We start from the raw sequence: 19,043 nt of genomic DNA, 5'->3' as shown, positions 1-19,043 counted from the left end.
CAGAGATATTGACTTCCCTCTTAATCTTGCATGACGCGCTCAATTAGTACCTTTGAGGCACGTGGAGAGCTTGCACACCAGTGTGAAAGTATTACTTCTAGGAAAGACGAACTCTCGTGCTACGACTCCTTTCGTAGGGCAGGCTGACCGCAGCTTCACCTTACATCACCCCACCCACCACTCCATTCGTTACCGGGATGATCAGAGCGTAATTTAGCCGGCAGCCGTAGTACTTGTCATTCGCCTAACTTCCAGCCACTTTGTGTAGGCGTCAACAACCAGTAGATACGTTCGCCCGTCGACCGGTCCGGCGAAGTCGATGTGAATGGTCTTCCAGGGTTCCGTCGGTCTTGTCCACAGCGGTGGCGGAGCTCGGGGCAGAGAGCGACGATCGACCTGGCATTTGGAGCAGCCGCGTACGAGTTGCTCAATGTCACGATCGATTCCCGGCCACAACATGTAGCTTCGAGCACAAGCTTTCATTCTGACTATGTCCCTGTGTCCGCAATGCACCAGTTTCAAGGCCTGCTCTAGGGCAGCCGGGGGAACCACAACTCTTGAACCTCTGATCACACAATCACCTTCCGTAGCCAGCTCCCGACGGCGTATCTTGTATTGGTCAAAGCCTTGTCCCCGTAACTTGTGAAGGCTACCGTTTCGCAATGGTCTATGAACTGCTGACAGCACCGGATCTTGCTGAGCCATCTTTTCTAGAGGTTTAGCCGTGAGAACAGGTCCTTCTACCGTGTGCAACAGGAGCACGTCACCCGGTCTGTACGGTTCAACGGTCATGGATGGCAACGGCAGTCTACTGAAGGCGTCGGCATTTTGGTTTGTGGTGCCCTTCCGATAGCACAAGTCGTAATCATAGCACCCTAATTTCAGACACCATCTCGTCATCCTTGGCGACAGCATCCCAGGCATTGGCTTGTGTTGCCCCATTATGCCAAGCCGCGGTCGATGATCGGTGTATATCCTGAAACTCCTTCCTGCAACGTACTGGTGAAATTTTTCTACCGCAAACACTAATGCTAGTCCTTCCCGATCAGTTGAGCGTAGTTCTGCTCTGCACGTCCCAACGTGCGCTAGGCAAACGCAACGGGCACTTCGCGGTCATCGTCGTCAACTTGTGCCAGCACGGCCCCTACACCGTAGGGAGAAGCGTCGCACGCGATTACTAATGGTTTTGTCTCATCGTAGTGGGCAAGTACAGTACATTCGTTCCTCAGCTTCTTGAGGTTTTCGAACGCCGCTTGGTGCCTTTTCAGCCACTGCCATTTGTTGCCGTGTTTAAGCAGTTCATACAGATCCCTTGCTATGGCGGCGCGGTTTCTCAGGAACCGGTCGTAAAACGACAGCATGCCTAGAAACGCTTTCAATTCAGTCTTGGACTTCGGTGATGGGGCCTGACGCAATGCCTTGACCTTGTCGTCTGTCGGGTGCAGACCTTCTGCATCAATGCGATGTCCTAAGTAAGAAACCTCTGGCAGCGCGAATTTGCACTTGTTTCTTCTTAGGCGAAGGTTCGCCCCTTCCAGCTTACTGAGCACCTGCTCCAGGCGTCTGTTATGTTCATCTATGTCCTTTCCGCAGACAATGACGTCATCCAGGTAAGCGCTTGTGCCTGGAATATCCGCCAGCATGGTGTCGATGAACCTCTGGAAAATTCCTGGAGCTGCCGATATTCCGAACGGAAGCCTCTTCACCCGGAACAAGCCCTTAATCGTGTTAATAGTCAAAATTTCCGCAGCCGCAGTGGTCAATCGGAGCTGCTGATACGCTTGTTTCAAATCCAGCGTAGAAAATATTTTTCCTCCACGAAGTCTTGTGAAGACCTCGGTGGTCGTGGGAAGCGGGTAGGATGATGCTTTGGTCCTCAGGTTAACCGTGCTACGGTAATCACCACACAGTCGTATGCTGCCATCCTTTTTTTTTTCACGACAACCAGCGGTGTAGCCCAGTCCGAGTGCTGTGCCGGCTCCAGAACCCCTTGGGAGACTAACTGGTCGATTTCTTTTTCGACTGTACTTCTAAGAGCGAAGGGGCAGGTCGAGCCTTCAGGAAGCAAGGTGCGGCGTTCTCCTTCAACTCCAGTGAGACCGGGGCACCCTTGTGACCGTCGATGTTTCCGACAAACACAGTTTCGTACTTCTTTAACAGGGTGTGCAGCTGGCTTGAGTCCTGAACGTGATGAATACCGCTGACTCTGATGTTCAGCGGCCTGAACCAATCTCGTCCAAGAAGATTACATTCAGTTCCTCTCATGACAGTCAGAGGCAAAATGAAGTCCTTCGTCTTGAACCGCACACGTACTTGAGTCGTGCCTAATGCCCTTAGGCCTTCGCCTGACCATGTTCGTAGACAAGTGGTCTTTTTCTTTAGCTCCGGAGGATTGCGTGTCCACGTCTCCCGATAAGTCTGTTCGCTGATTATCGAGCACGCTGCTCCCGAATCCACTTCAAAATTGAGGCGCTTTCCCTCTACCTTGAGCGTCACTGTGAATTTGGGAATGTCTGGCCGACCTAGTTTATCCCCGACGTGGTTAAGTTGGTAAAGCTCACTGGAGGATGAGCTCCTCTCATCATCCGACCCACTAGCAAGGTGATGACTGTCTTCTGCCACTGGCGCTCCACGTTGCTGCTTACAAGCTCTCGGAATGTAGCCCTTTTTGTTGCACCTGTTGCATATGGCATTCTTGAACCCACAGTCCTTTGCCTCGTGATCTCCCAAACAGCAGCCACACCCTTGTGTTTTAGTCGTCTTCTTCCGATGTCCCGCGGGCTTTCTCCGAACGATATTAACCTGGTCTCGTTCTTGTGCCGACTGCAGCTGACCCTGCTGACTCACTGCTGACTCCGTTGCGAGAGCAATCTTGAAAGCCCGATCGAATGTTATGTCACGCTCCACTAAAAGGCGTTGCTGCAGGTTCTTATCCCGAATACCGCAAATGAAGCGGTCTCTCATCATGACGTCTAGAGGCAACGCTGTGGACGGTGTCCGCTGCTCCGTCGTTGGCTGTTGCTGTGGTGGGCTATCCCCTGATGCCCTATCCGTCGCCGGCGTCAAAACTGTACTGCTAATACTGAAACCGCAGTCTCTGGCGATGGCCCTGAGTGCTGTAACATAGTCTGCTATCGTTTCCGTCGGCGCTTGATTACGCTGATGGAATTTGAATCGGCTGAGAAGTTCCGACGGCTTTGGATCGAAGTGTTCGGCGAGACACCTGACGATATCTGAGTAGCTCACTTCAGATGGAAGTTGTGGCGCAACAAGAGCTTTCAAAGTTTCGTACGTCGACTCCCCGCACATTGTAAGCAGCACAGCTCGCTTCTTCTCTGGCGTTGCGATGAGATTGGCCTCACAGTAGAACGTTAGACGTTTTATCCACGTGGACCAACTCATGCCCTCGTTGAACTCTGAGATCCGTCCCAGCGACATGCTTGCCTGTTGTTCGATATCGTCGTGGGAATGTCCTCACTCGTCGCCAGTGTAGAACCGCCTTTCCGGCATAGTAATAAGGTTCAGAACGGAAATAACACCACCTTTATTTCCTGCTTCAACACCGTAAAAAAATGTCCACTTCCAGAACGATGCGCTCGCGCCCCCGATCCCACACAACTTCGTCGTCGCCTTCCGGTTGCACACAACAAAACTCAATACCAAATACACAACAAAATTGAACTCGTCTCCCGACTTGTTCTGCTACTCCTAACATAAATTCTCACCCCACCCCACCCCCCAAATCCAAAAACTACTTCTCAGGTGCTCCACTCGCAAGTTCGCTATTCACTATTCACATGTTCACTATTCAGAAGTCCACTATCATGTTCACTAGAAGTCCACAATTATCCACTATTAACAGTTATCCCAGGATCATGCACAAAGAATCCTAGAAGTTTGTGTAGCGGCCTCCGCCGACGATGAAGAAGTGCGTGCTCCCGCCCACGCTCTCCTCCCGGAGTTCATTCCATCCGCGGCCACCGTGCAATAAACATCTGCATTCCGCTACGCTCCTGGCCTATCTCTCTTAGCCGCGCTCACAAACTGGTGACACGAACGTGATCCGAACACGCAACTGGTGACACGAACGTGAGTGTAACAGATGGTAGCAACGCCCTTTTAATACTGCTATGTACAGTCAAGTTGCACCACAAGTGCGTGGTTCCCAGTCCAGCTCCAGTTCCGAAACAGAATGATCTTTTTCACAGCACGAGCGCGGCGGATCTCAATCCTCTGCTTCTTCAACTGGCGCCACTACACACCTCCCCGTTAAAGGGACCATGAAAAGATATTTGACAAACCCACGACCATTGTTAATTAGTTCCCCTGTACGAAAGTATTCACTCTGTGAAATATGAAGTTGAAAATCGTACAAATAGCAAAAATATTGTATATTTACCACAGGCGTGAACGGTAGCTGCTACGGCCCGCCTCCGAGGCGAACTGGCCGTGACATCATACACAGAACATGTTGCCGATTCGCGGACGGGCTTTTGCGAGCAAAGTGTAAAATTTTCAAACAAGCTTGCATACTTTGTCATGAAATATGTTTTAATTTGACTTGGAGACAAGATTTAACTAACCGTTGAGACAGAATCCTACGAGAAATGTAATATAGCCGTTGACTGTCAGCATCACTGATCTCTATGTATAAAGGCTGGATCGCGCATGGGAGAGGGGCTCGTGGGGGAGAGGCGTGCCTTCGGGCCGCCATGTTGGTGGGCCCTAAAGTGCTGTGTGTGCCCATAGAAAACAATGGGAGGCAACACAGATTGTGAGTATTTATTGCGCTGCTAGCATTGATCGTTGTTTGTCATCACACAATTTTGTAAGGTGCCAGTATACTGATGTATCCTAACAGTGTTTCACAGGTGTCCCGCCGTTCGATTCTTAATTACGTTATGTTTTGCATTCCGAAACTAGACCGTCACCGCAGTGCAGCGCTGGGAATTGTACTATAGCACGTTTCCCAGCCAATATTTGAATAAGAAACGACTTGAGGTTAACAACAACCATGTATATAATATCCCGCACTGCGTTCTGAACAAAAATTGTTCCATAAAGAACGGTCCGGGAAAAGATATACTCGCATGGCAGAAAGAGATCGTTCTGTAGAATCGCAGCCGTTGTTTTAGCCGTGTATGCGTTTAGTATGATTTATATCAAGCATCGCCTTAGAAAGAGCCTTTTAGTAAACGACAGCGGTGCTTTGCCTCGCAAATATGGACACACCGAAGCAGCGCAAATAATTACTTCACGCAATTAGATCACACTCGTTAGGACAGTTAATCAGGTAGTGATGTAAGCTTAATCAATTAAGTTACTTAGAAAGTGGTAACACCTCCTTGAGACACAGGACTTATCTCTTTTTGAACCAAGTACAGCCGTTCTATGTTTGTTTGCTTCTTTCTTTATTTGTTCTGATTATTTGCAGGCGCGGTTGTGCCAAACTGAATGTCCTTCTCGAGCACTCACATGCTTTTGTTGAATACAACTGCAGCGTGAGAAAAGCTGCTTGGGGACGGGGTCCTGCTATCCAGTGGTGACTTTGTCGTGCTTGTTATGTGGAGCATGTTCCAAAAAATGCAGCTCCACATATGGTCTTCAAGTCGCAACAGGACTATTTGGAGCTTGAAACAGTTGTGATTTTGTCATTTTGGCCCTCGTGTACCCAGTCTGTGAAACGCAAACAAAAATGTCTAACACGATACGCTTTTGTAATGAAGATCACTGATGATGAGTAAAGAGAATATACGAGGTCAAGTTTATTCACTATTTTATATCATTCATTATATTATTCAACATTTTATGTCAAGTTTATACAACATAAAGTTTATTCAAGTTCAAGATTTATTTCCTGCACTTATGCGTTTCAGGATACAGTGAACGTGCAGGCAGGTCGCAAAAGACTACATTTATTCCTGTGTCCGCAGCACAGCGAGCGAAAGTTCTCGGGATTCTATTGTGGTTAGAATATTAGAAGTGGCGCACGGTACTCCAAGACATATCTTCAGGCCCTTGGCTAGTGCACTCTGCAGTGTTCGCTCTGAGGTGTCAGGTATACCATGTAACACCGGAAGGTGGAATGCAATCATCTGCCGAATGAGAGCTCTGTGTATGGCCAATAGGGATCTGGTCGACAGTCCCCAGTGAGAACCTGCGGTATGACACAACACGTTGCTTCTCGCATCGGCTCTTCCTTTTATATATTTGACATGAGCAGCCCATGAGAGTTGTGCGTCGATGATTACTCCCAGAAAGCGATGGTGAGATACTCTTGTTACTCGTTAGTCTTGTTACTTGTTAGTGTACTAACACACTAATTGTTGGGGATGGGGAATGTACTTTGTTTGTTTTTGGTTGTTGTTTTGTTTTGGGAGTAGCAGAACTAGTCAGGAGACAAGTTCAATTTCTCCCTGGTTTTCTTTTAAATAATCAATCATCAACTACATTTATTGTTTTGTGACCTTGCTACAATGGCAATATATATTTTAGGAATGACAATGGTCAGGTACGCTCTCTAAATTTGTAGCACTCAATTTTAGGTTCGAATGAGCAATGAATAGCAACTTCCCTCCTGATATTTTCTCATATATGCTAAATTTTAAATTTAGTGTGATCGAATATGTGATAATATAATAATAATATATAAGAATATAATATGTGATAAATGAATGTGATCAACAGTAGATGTAAACAACATGAGTAGCCAGAGAAGTACATTCACAATAAATAATTTTCTTCTTATAGCGTATATGTGCATGCCTATTAACTGAAACAATTATCACAGTTCCCTGAGAAGTTTTAATTTCTGAGAGTGTACTGTAGAGGCTGCTTAGATCTACAACAGTTCATACAAGGTATTATATACTGTGAATGCCTTTAAAAATCCCATGTGACACATATGCCTTTACTTTCTGGAGGTGCTGTGGTAGTCAAAGTTTGTGGGCATTACGCAGGTTCTGCACCCATTTCTTGAGTATGTCGAGGCAGCTGTGAAGTAACCTGCATTGATGATGATTATTCCAATTTTTATGGTGCATCGACAACAAAGGAAATAATACATCAGAACATTGGTTTGGGTGCAACCAGTTAAAAATGAATATGTTGTTTAATAAATGCATTGGACAAATGTTAAAACATCAGTTTAAAACATGGTTTACAATCCCTGTATCTTCTAAAAATTAAAAAGATTAAAAACTATTCTAAAAAGAATATGGGGAATCTCTTCTAAAAAGAATTATAATCTCTAATTATTATATTGCTGGGTGAAGAAGCCTACAGTGTAAGGTGAGTTTCTGATGTGAACATTTAAGAAAATATGCAAAACTGAGAGAGGCTAACCACAGTGCGTGCTCTGAGGTTGTTCCTTCCTGTAAAGTAGAAACCAGTGGATGAGGAACGTGATACTTACCTGTACACCCAGCCGTATCATACTGCACAGATTATTCACTGGGTAGCCCTTATGACAAAACCTGTATTGGGAGACCACTTTTGCCTTAAAAACTGCTACAAATAGCACGACACGCTACAGATTATTACTATCGTAACAAGCTGACGATACAGCTCAGACACAAAGGCGTTATTCAAGTCGCGCCACACCGCCGTTACGTAGGATTCTTTGTCACAAATCAAACCAAGGCACAAAACAATACCAATACATGAAAAAAGGTGACAATCTTGGTCTCATTATGACGTAATACCGAACTTGTGCGCGAAGGTAATTCAAAGAAATGAATGTGGCACTTGCTTCCGCAGAGAACACCGTGTACCATGCTAGCAATGCATACAAAAAAGCGCTCGAGTGCTTGCACATATATTGATGACAACACTACCTGTGTAGTGTAACATGTTCTTTCAAGCATATTATGGGCTCAAACTGTATTTGCCGCCGGGTAAAATGCAAGTGTCCTCGATTGAACGTCGGAAGAGCGATCAAGCAACCTGCATCCAGTGCTCGTTTTGGGCAAAAAAACACTTCATAATGGTCAACTAAATATACAGAATGGACGCCTATTTATTCCTTGATGAAGAGTGACTCACCTGTATAAATTTAGGCCCTGTAACCTTGCCAGTACGGTTGGTACGACCGTAATTGCAAGAAGTTGCCATGATCGCTGCGGCGACTGTTGTGGGTACAGTAAGATGGCGGCCGGTTTCTTCACGCTCGCGCTCCCAATCCGCGATCCAGCCTTTTACAATCGAGATCAGTGGTCAGCATGGTTACCGGAGCACGTTTTCCTCTTTGAACTTCTTCTTCGTCAGAACATACCTTCGTCGGTGGCATTCTACGAGCTGCCGCGTACCGAACGATCCATGTATGTGTCACATAACCTCTTCCTCCATTGCTGATAATTTGCCTTTCGCCATATTTCAAGTGATTTCGACGGGAGATGTACAACGTCGTTGTTGTCCAAACCGAAACCATGCACCCACGTGGTCCGGCGGGGTGTGTCCTCCTCGTCGTTCACAGTTGGCTGAGAGGATTGGATGGCGATGACGTAAGCCCACTTCGAAGGCATATATCCAGCGGTCACGCCCTGCTATTTTTGTCTGATAACTGCGCCCCCGTTGTACTGAATACGGTTAAAAGTCGATGTGTGTACGACAGTGATGGATCATGAGAACGGTTTCCTGCAGAGTACTCGGAATTCTCGAAAATCATTTCATGGTCCCTTTAAGTTGATCCGTACCGCTGGGCCGGACGACGATCTCTAGCAGGGGATCTTCGGGCCTGAGGTACGGGTTGTGTCTTCGTCAGCGACCAAGGTAGACTCAGCGTTCCCACCTGTTGTTGCAGGATCGACTCCGTGTGACCAGTCGATATCCGGCAATTCGAGCAGACGCGGCTTGATGTCGTCAGCGTGCATCTTGTGCTGTTTCAGATCCTCCGTCATGACTCATGACCTGATATGTTGTACCGCCCGAAGAGCGAGCAATGGTGCCCCGAAGCCAGTGGTTCTTCCGGGACTTGTCCTTCACCCAAACTTCGTCGCTGCTGGTAAACTTCCGCAGTCTGGCAGGCGCTGACAAGTCAGTTCAATGTCATTGTCCATTCCTGGCCACCATACATAGGAGCGCGCCATTTTTGTTTGCCCAATGTGACCATCATGAAGTAGGTTGAGGACAGTGTTGCGATGCTGGGACGGGACGACAACGCGCATGCCCCATATGGTGCAACCCTTTTCTGTTGTCAGCTCAGTGTTGCGCAGGTAGTACGGTTGAAGCTCGGGGTCCCGTTCACGTGAAGGCCAACCTTCCATGATGTAACGGTAGACCTTAGAAAGGATCCGGTCTGAAGCAGTGGCCTTGGCAATTGCAGACGCTTTCAGCGGAATTTTATCAATACCTACTGAGAGGACGGAAGAGACATTCGGCGATCCAGTACTCCCCACGAGGAAGTCGTCATCCGAAATCGCAGCCTCGAAATCAGGGTCCGGACCTGCCGGAAGTCGAGACAGGCCGTCCGCATTTCCGAACTGGGCCGTTGGCTTTTACTGAATGTCAAAACTATGACCAAGCAACGCCCAGCGCTACATTCTGTTCGTCGCTGTGACTGGAATTCCTCTCTTTGAGCCAAAGATTGCCGTCAGTGGTTTATGGTCTGTATATAAAATGAATTCCCTTCCCCAGAGATATTGGTGAAACCTCTTAACACCGAATATAATCGCCAGGGCTTCCTTTTCAATTTGGGCGTAGTTTTTTTGGGCCGATGTCAACGTCTTAGAAGCATGGGCGATGGGCTTGTCTTTACCATTGACTTTATGGTAAATCACTGCGCCAAGGAAGCTCACTCGAGGAAGCGTCAGCAGCCATGTCGAGAGTTTGACTAGGGTCGAAATGCGCCAAGGAATCGATGGACGTGAGTCGACGTTCGATCTCCCTGAACGCCTGGGCGCGACCTGATGACCACTCCCAAGGCACATTATTCCGCAGAAGCTGATTGAGCGGTGCGAAAAGATCTGAAAGTGACTTGACGTATCGACCATAGTATTGCACGAGACCAAGAAAGGCTCGAAGTTCCCCAACGTTGGTTGGTTCTGGCATGTCCAGCAGAGCTGACACTTTTTTTCGGTGATGGTTTGAAGCCATCTGCTGAAACGATTTGTCCAAGATATTCCACTTCTGTTTTGAGGAATTCACATTTTTGTTGCTTGAGGCGAAAGCCATGTTCACGAAGCCTTCACAAGACTTCTTCCAGGTGGTCCAGATGTTCGGCCTCGGTTCTTCGAGTTACGATGATGTCGTCGAGATAACCGGCCACGCCCTGTAGCCCAGCAGTGACCTGTTCCATTGTTCTCTGGAATATAGCGGGGGCTGACGATATCCCAAAAGGCATCCTGTTGAAGTGGAAAAGACCCTTCTGTGTGTTCACGACAAGGACCTTCTTCGCATCTTCATCTAGCTCCACCTGCAAATATGCTTCAGAGAGGTCGAGTTTCGAGAAGTGCTTGCCACCGTTCAGTTTTGCGAACAGCTCCTCCGGGCGCGGAGAGCTTGATTCGACCGCCTCATTGACTTAGTGTCCGGCCTGACAACGCTTGTTGTCAATTCTACCTCAAGGCCCCATCGCTCTCCTTCTCCATATCACCGGGATGACCCTCGTCGCAGACGCCGCTCCCCTCGCCGCTACCGTTCTCCTTCTCCAGCACAATCATCTTATTGTTGGTATCATGAGACATTCGGTGCACTGGCCTACCACTGCCGTCAGCCTTGTACAATCCAGGAAAACTCCAGCCCCAGCCACAACGGCTGCTGGGTTCGACGGTCGCCGCCTCTTTATGTCACTGATTCCATCAACAGTATCCGCTTTCTCGCCGACACCGGTGCGGAAGTAAGTATCGTCCCCACATACTACAAGCAGTCAATTCCTCACCGATCAAATGCTACGGAGAGCGTTACCCCACATTAAACCTTGGACTGCGGCGAAATTTCCAATGGGTTCCAATTCCCGAAATCAATGTGGACATTCCCGATGCTATTATCGGGGCTGACCTCCTGCGGCATTTCGGCCTTCTGGTCGATGTGAAGAACTGCAAGCTCATCGACAACTGTATTGGATTATCCGTCATCGGCATCCGCGCCCTGACGAAGCCGATAAGCCCAGCTCTCGCTCGACCTACTTCTTCGCAGAAATTCTGTAACGTCCTCGATGAATTCCAGACGTCATCAGATTGCCGCCCACGGACACCCCGCCTCGTCATACCACGACGCACCATATCATCACCAAAGGCCCGCCGGTTCACTCGCGCCCCCGAAGACTTCCGCCTGAGCGGCTCGCCATTGCTCGTCGCGAATTCGAGCACCTACTTTCTCTGGGCTACATACGACCTTCTAGCTGCCCCTGGTCTTCGGCACTTCATATGGTCCCTAAGAAAGAACCTGGGGACTGGCGCCCTTGTGGCGATTACCGCGCTCTAAATGCTGCGACTATCGCGGACCGCTATTCGATTCCTCGCATCTCCGATTTCGCTGCCACCCTTCACGGTGCCAACATCTTCTCAGAAATCGACCTCATCAAGGCCAACCATCAGATACCGGTAGAGCCTGCTGATATCCCCACGACAGCCATTACAACGCCATGCCGCTTGTTTGAGTACATTCGCATGCCTTTTTGGCTGCGTAATGCGGCCCAGACGTTCCAGCGCTTTATCGATGAGGTTACGCGCGGCCTTCACTTCTGCTCTGTATACCTTGATACTTGCCAGCAGCTCAGCCAAGGAACATGAAGATCACCTACGACAGCTCTTTCGCCGCTTGCATGAGTACGGCGTCGTGACCAACCCTGCAAAGTGTGAGCTCGGCTTAACATCTATTGACTTCCTTGGCCATTGCATTGACGCATCCGGAATTACACCCCTCCGTGAGAAGGTCGCCGCTATCGACAATTACCCCCGCCAAACTACCCGCCGCAAGCTCCGAGAGTTCCTGGGCTTGGTAAATTTTTACCACCGTTTTGTGCCTCATTGCGCCCAGCTTCTCAACCCGCTCTGTGCTCTGCTTGCCGGCCCCGGCGGACCGTCGAAACCACTCGACTGCACATCCGCCGTAGAGCACGCTTTCTTGGCCATTAAGAAGGCGATCGCCGACTGTGCGGTACATGCCCATCCCATTCCGGACGCACCAACTGTCCTGCTCGTCGACGCGTCCTCCGAGGCTGTGAGGGCGGCGCTCCACCAGGTCACACCCGATGGAGAACTCCAGCCGCTCGGTTTCTTTTCCAAGGCCCTAAAAGCGGCAGAAACCCGTTACAGCACCTTCGGACGGGAATTGCTTGCTGTATACCTATCGATCAGACATTTCCGCCACTTCCTTGAGGGACGCCATTTCACGGTCTACACAGACCACAAGCCATTCACATATGCTATAGCATCTGGGACAAAGCCTCGCCCTCCGCGTGAATTACGTCACTTTGCCTTCATAGCCGAATTCACCACGGACGTACGCCACATCACTGGCCCCGAAACGTCGTCGCCGACGCCCCCTCTAGATCACCGATAGTCGCGCTTACGCAAGCGTTCCCTCCCGCGCCTGACTATACTGCTTTGGCGAACGCACAAGCCTCGGACACCGGTTTACAAGCCCTCCAACAGTCGCCGCAGTCACTCAACTTCCAGCGCATTCCCTACCTCGACACACCGCGCGGGCTACTCTGCGACATGACGACGGGAACGCCGAGGCCCCTCGTCCCTCTCGCTTTCCGCCGGCGTCTGTTCGGCACCTTCCAGGGACTCCATCACCCCGGTATCAAGTCTACACAGCGACTTATCGCCGCCCGCTTCGTTTGGCCTTCCATGAACCGGGACGTCCGTCAATGGGCCGGAACATGTCTGGCATGTCAGCGCACGAAGGTGCAGCGGCACATAGTATCTCCAACACTGCCGTTTCCGACACCCGACGCCCGTTTCCGACATATCCACCTGGACCTAGTGGGACCTCTCCCCACGTCGTCCGGCCACTCCTACCTACTCACAATCGTGGATCGTTTCACGCGCTGGCCGGAGGCAATACCCATCAAGGACATGACTGCCAGCACTGTCGTCCGCGCCTTTCTGCACAGTTGGGTGGCCCGTTTTGGTGCTCCAGCTGTCATTACTACGGACCGAGGGCGACAGTTTACTTCGCGACTTTTTGCTGATATAAAAAGCGATAAAACCCCGGTGCAGGGGACACAAAGAGACAACACAGACGAAGCACTGACTGACAAACAACTTTAATGGCAGGGACACATCTTAAATACACCAAATGCACACCCGACCCCTAGTGGCAGCCAAGGCCGTCATGCTGTAATCACAAATTATCACAAGGTTATCAAAAAGATATCACGCAAACAAGGCACCAGGTAAACGCCCCCCCCCCCCCCCGAAACAGAATTCGCGTTAGTTATCAATGAATTGCTGGATTGTATCCGTTACCAACACGGAAGGCACGCTAATGCAACTATCTCCAGCCTGTTTTATCAACAAGGCTTCCTTATAAAGAAGAACACCTAACTTATGACTTTTAAACATCACTTTTGTGTTTTTGAACAGCGGCTCGCACCCGGAACCGGTTCTTAAGTGTTCCGCCAGCTTACCATACCCCTTTCCTCTCGAAGCTCTATGTTCCATCAGACGTATGTTAACACAGCGTTTAGTTTGACCAATATACTGGCGCCCACAAGACAAGGGAATTGAATAAACAACACCAACAGTGCAAGTCACAAAAGGATCTACGTGTTTTACATGACAACCCCCAGTTTTTGTCCGGTTAACCCTAGCCATCAGAGACCTGAGCCAATAACCTCTTTTGAAAACTACATCAACACCATGCCTACAGGCTACCTTTTTTAGGCGATGGGAGGCCTGATGGAACATAGAGCTTCGAGAGGAAAGGGGTATGGTAAGCTGGCGGAACACTTAAGAACCTGTTCCGGGTGCGAGCCGCTCTTCAAAAACACAAAAGTGATGTTTAAAAGTCATAAGTTAGGTGTTCTTCTTTATAAGGAAGCCTTGTTGATAAAACAGGCTGGAGATAGTTGCATTAGCGTGCCTTCCGTGTTGGTAACGGATACAATCCAGCAATTCATTGATAACTAACGCGAATTCTGTTTCGGGGGGGCGTTTACCTGGTGCCTTGTTTGCGTGATATCTTTTTGATAACCTTGTGATAATTTGTGATTACAGCATGACGGCCTTGGCTGCCACTAGGGGTCGGGTGTGCATTTGGTGTATTTAAGATGTGTCCCTGCCATTAAAGTTGTTTGTCAGTCAGTGCTTCGTCTGTGTTGTCTCTTTGTGTCCCCTGCACCGGGGTTTTATCGCTTTTAGATGTACCACCAAACAGCCCGGTTTTTATCGCTTTTTGCTGATGTCTGCCATTTTCTGGGAGCTCGCCACCGTCAAACCACGGCCTACCATCCCTGCGCCAATGGGATCGTAGTGCGCATCTACCGAACCCGCAAGTGCGCCCTCCGAGCCAATCATTCTAACCAGTGAGTAGAGCGATTGGTCCTCATAATGCTGGGCATACGGTCCGCCACCCGGTCTGACTTCCCACTCTCCCCTGCCACCTGGTCTTCGGTGCCCCACTGCGTTTGCCCGGGCAATTCTTCGATGCAGCCTGCCTCCAGCAGCCAGCCCCCGATCCTCTCAACTTCGCCATCCGTTTGCAGTCTCATTGCACGGACTTACGGCCGCCTCCCACCCGCACTTCGTCTCGACAAGTTTTTATCCACCCTCAACTAGCCACGGCGGCTCATGTTTTCTTGTGCCATGACGGCACCGCGTAAGCCGCTGCAGCCCCCTTACGACGGCCCCTTCCTCGTCCAATCCCGCCAGAGCAAGACGTTAACCATCCACCTGCCCAACCGTCTGGAGGTTGTTTCAGTCGCCCGTGTCAAGCCGGCTTTCCTCCTTCCTGATGACTCGATGGACCCTCCGTCGCCACACTCGCGCTGCCTGAGCACGCTTCCTCCTCGTTCTCCTGCCCGCCGCGTCAGCTGGGCGTCTGGTCCACCACCGGTCCGCACTGTTCCGCGGCGACCTCTGGTTCAGCAGGGGGGGGGGGGGGGCTTGTAGCGGCCTCCGCCGACGATGAAGAAGCGCGTGCTCCCGTCCACGCTCCCCACCCGGAGTTCATTCCATCCGCGGCTACCGTCCAACAAACATCTGCATTCCGCTACGCTCCTGGCCTACCTCTCTTAGCGGCGCTCACAGTTGTATCCATCCCGCAGCTCTGGACAAATTTCACAAGTGCCGCCAAGGCAGCATCCCTCGTGTTCGGTGTCCAAAGTCCCAACGTACCTTCACTATATCGAAGACCCTGCTGTCTAGTCGAGCAAGTGTAGCTTTCAGTGTAGCTCTTCGAGACGCATAGTGCAGTGCATTATAATATGCTCACTATCCTCCACCGATGCCCAAACCGAACAATTCGATGAGTCGGCCCTTCCAACTTAATGAAGAAAATGACGGTCATAAGGCACATAGCTTTGTTTCAACTCTGTTTCTTCGTTGTCTCTACTTTGTTTCCACTTTGTTTCTAGGTGGTCATGCGCTTGCTCGTTGACCAGCATGTTTCAATTCAACGCGAGAGGCCACACCCAAACGGAACCCAAACTAACATGCTGTCACGGGCCTTCTTACGATACTCTGAGTCACCGCGCAAAAGATTTTAATTAATCAGTGTGAAAATATCTTGCTGTATACTCCATGCTGCATATGCTGGCTATGTGAGGGAACATCAACTTTGCGCCGTCTTTAGACACATTCGGCATCGACACGCCAACGATGAGGTGTTTCCTAGAGAAGGGTACGGTATATCGGAGAAGTAGCGGCATGGTATTTACGTTACTATTATTTGGAAGCGGCAGCGGTATAGCAATACATTTTCAAATTTCTAGCGACGCTAGTATTGCGCTATGCTTTTTTGTGGAGTAACGGGTACCTGTATTTCGTTACTTCGTTTTGGTAGCGGGTACAACACCGTCACTGGGTCCATTACTCATTCGAAATTTCCAGTGCGTTTGTCTACACCCACTGCTATAACGGAATGTCCATTTATATTTTAGCGTATAACTACACGTCCATATACTAACATGCCCTTTAGTAGCGCGCATGTTTACTAAACTTTGATCTGTCTCTTCTTGGTTCCATCTCTAACACTTTATTAAGGAACGCTACGTCATCCAATTACTAACCAAGTGTGTACCATAAATAACGATGTTTACTCCCAGCAGAGCAGCTGTGATCCGTCGTCCGAGCTTTTCGGAAGGATTTTAAGATTTTCTAGGCTCTGAATTTGTTTTCCGTTCCTCTGCTAGGCTAATTACAAGTATAAATCATTATTTCCAAATATTATGAGAGCGAGGGAGGGATTTTCGCGGATGTTATAAATAACGGTGTGTGTGTATGGGGGGGGGGGGTCGAAGTAGCTTACCGTTGTTGACCGCACACGAGTGGGCATCGTCACGACTATAGCAAAAAGGAAATAGCGGTGGTGCTGGTGAAAGAGCTCGCCGTTGTCGGCCTCACAGAGGTGGGCAACGTCACGACTGTGGCCCTGGGGCAATGTGCGTCCTGGGCCGACTTCTAAGGGAACTGTGCCGACATATGTCTGAAAGCGTCTGAGGAAAAGAAAAAAGGTGTTTCGTGAATTAACCTGCAGTCATACAATCACGGTGTGCTGTACTTGGATCAGTTGTAGTTTAGCAGCGCGGTTCCTATAAATATTGATATTAAACGCCACGGGCAAAATCGTACTTCTTCTTTGCGATTGGTACCTGGTGAAGAGTTATGTGCACATGGAATACAATTTCTACAAGGCCCTATCCGCGGTGGAGGCAGGCATATGGGAGAGGTTCCCTCATATAGGGGAGAGGGCCCCTTGATAACGCGGTCCGCCCCCGGTTGGGCCGTGTCTTTCAACGCGCGGCCCATCAAACGGGGCAGTCGGAGCAGGCAAATCGGGGCAGCATCGCTTGCGGTGCTGTTTCCGGGAAGATTTTCTCTAAAATCCCACTTCATGCGAAGCAGCCCAGTTTTTGTATTAACAACTTATAACATCGAAAAATGTTACCAAGACATCCATAGATTTTTCCAAAAAGAAAAACAAAGGCAGGTTAATTTTGCGACTTCTCGCTTAAGCTTACGTATAAGCTTCCGGTGAAACACCTTATCTCATCGTCATTCATGTAGTTGTTGTTCTTGTTGTTCCGTTTGTGAAGATTTCGTTCTGTTTTGCTACAAACGCACCTCCACACATGAAAGTTCAAAATTATGAGTTTCCGTGGGTTAGGGTATCTGTTAGCACGGTTTGTTGCGTGTTATTGCCGAGACGTTCGTCTGCCGTCTACCGTTCCGAAACGTTCGCCTACCGGTACGCTACGGGAGCTGGTCGTAGCCACGATAAAAAGCATTTCCGTGACGCTATTCATGCAGCACCCGTGATGTACGTGAGACGCGAAAGCTGGCGCTACCTGCACTCCACGAAGGTGGCTATTAACGAGGAGCTTGCCGCTATGGAAAATCGAGCTATTATCAACACGTTTATGTTGCATATGTCCCTGCACAATTCGCTGCATAAATCTTTTCAGAATCAGAATCTTTTATTTGGCACTTTTTTTTTATGGCGCTTTTGGCATTTTTCTTTTATTTCCTTTTTTTTCATTTTTCTTTATTTCATTATTTGAGAAAGCAGTGTCGAAAGGGAGCACACAGAAAGGGGACTGGTTCGAGCAGGAAAGCGTCAGCTGTCAGTGTAAGATTTAGCCGCTGGTCGTCATCACCCACTTTGCGAGTCTTCACCATGATGATAATCTTGTTTTGTTGCTGAATCTTATCGTTCGCGTTCCCTGGGGAGCTCCGACTGAGCACAAGGTAGGTTGGGCGTAGTGCCCAGTGAGGTTCAAGGTGGAATCATAATTATTTTAATGTGTTTGTATTCTTGAAGCATATTTGGAAACAATGCGCGTAAGTTTCAAACACAAAAGTGCATGATCCCGCATGTGTCCTGGTATCCGTTCCATGGAGGAAGGTAACCTAGGAAGTCCGCGTGACGTCACCCTCATACAGTCCCCGCAGTTCTGGAGGCACCGTTTTTTGTGGGGCCAGCTGCTTCTTATACAGGGTGTTACTTTCTTTTTTTTTTATTACATTACAGAATTTTTATAAAAAGCCATGAGAGCACCATAGATGTCGTTTTTGCAGTTTGTCGTTTGAGTTCTACGCCCAGGTTGACATCCTCTCGAAGAAGGTAAGCAACTACAAGATAACGAATTACCTAAAAATGCATTAATTAACGCTTTATATAGGGGATATCGGGCAAAAGCGGGATAGCAGAATGGGAGACCAGCCATTCCACGTTTAAAAAATCCTGAAACATGCACCTGCGTTAAGATTTCCATCCACTAATTTTGACATGCAAACGAGCCGAAACTGCAAATGCGTACCTGAGAAGCGCATCACCTCCGCCGACGGAGGCTTCTCTGGGCGGGAAAGTGGTTTATCTCTCCCGCAGGTCGGCACCTATTGCAATTATCTCCATCGCTCCAAATCACGTGGCCCTCTGACGTGGAATGAGGACTGTACTCCCTGCATTCCAGGTCGCCGCGGTTTCGGTTTCGATTCATTTTCATATCAAATTTCGGGGGTGGATATCTTCACGCACGTGCGTGCTTCAGGATTTTTAAAACCTGGAATGACTTTCAAGTAGGATGATCTTTTACTCTGACCTCCCGCTTTTGCTCGAAATCCCCTAATTAAAGAGTTCGCTAGTCAATTTTAGGTAATTAGTCATCTTGTAGTTGCATACTTTTCTTCGAGAGTACGTCAGCCTGGCCGAAGAACGCGAGTGCAAAAATGAAATCTATGCTGTTCTCATGGCTTTTTTAAAAATAAAAATGCTGTAACGAAAAAAAAAAACGCCCTGTATAAGACGACAATATATAGGGTGTTTCACGACGTCACTAATTTCCTAAAAATAGGTTTTAGTACAAAAATAACACTAATAACGCTATATAATCAATAAATACGCTACTTGGAATACACACATACAGACTTTTGCCA

At 48.8% G+C, this 19,043-nt stretch overlaps 3 protein-coding genes across 3 annotated transcripts; all 3 read right to left on the bottom strand.

Moving 5' to 3' along the window:
• Positions 1-213: 213 nt before the first annotated feature.
• Positions 214-942, bottom strand: LOC135384889 (uncharacterized protein K02A2.6-like). Its single transcript, XM_064614071.1, has one exon. The coding sequence runs from the start codon at positions 940-942 to the stop codon at positions 214-216; it is 729 nt and encodes a 242-aa protein (XP_064470141.1).
• A 1,056-nt stretch (positions 943-1,998) lies between these two features.
• LOC135384888 (uncharacterized) lies at positions 1,999-3,438 on the bottom strand. The gene has a single exon (XM_064614070.1). The coding sequence runs from the start codon at positions 3,436-3,438 to the stop codon at positions 1,999-2,001; it is 1,440 nt and encodes a 479-aa protein (XP_064470140.1).
• Positions 3,439-8,978: 5,540 nt separating this feature from the next.
• Positions 8,979-10,047, bottom strand: LOC135384887 (uncharacterized). Its single transcript, XM_064614069.1, has 2 exons — positions 9,795-10,047; positions 8,979-9,442 (listed from the first exon to the last, which is right to left on the bottom strand). The coding sequence occupies exons 1-2, from the start codon at positions 10,045-10,047 to the stop codon at positions 8,979-8,981; spliced, it is 717 nt and encodes a 238-aa protein (XP_064470139.1).
• Between the last annotated feature and the right edge of the window lie 8,996 nt (positions 10,048-19,043).

This window comes from Ornithodoros turicata, chromosome 2 (assembly GCF_037126465.1).
Source record: "Ornithodoros turicata isolate Travis chromosome 2, ASM3712646v1, whole genome shotgun sequence".
NCBI lineage: Eukaryota > Metazoa > Arthropoda > Arachnida > Ixodida > Argasidae > Ornithodoros > Ornithodoros turicata.
The sequence above is the reverse complement of the archived record's forward strand: the minus strand, read 5'-3'. Positions and strand labels throughout refer to the sequence as shown.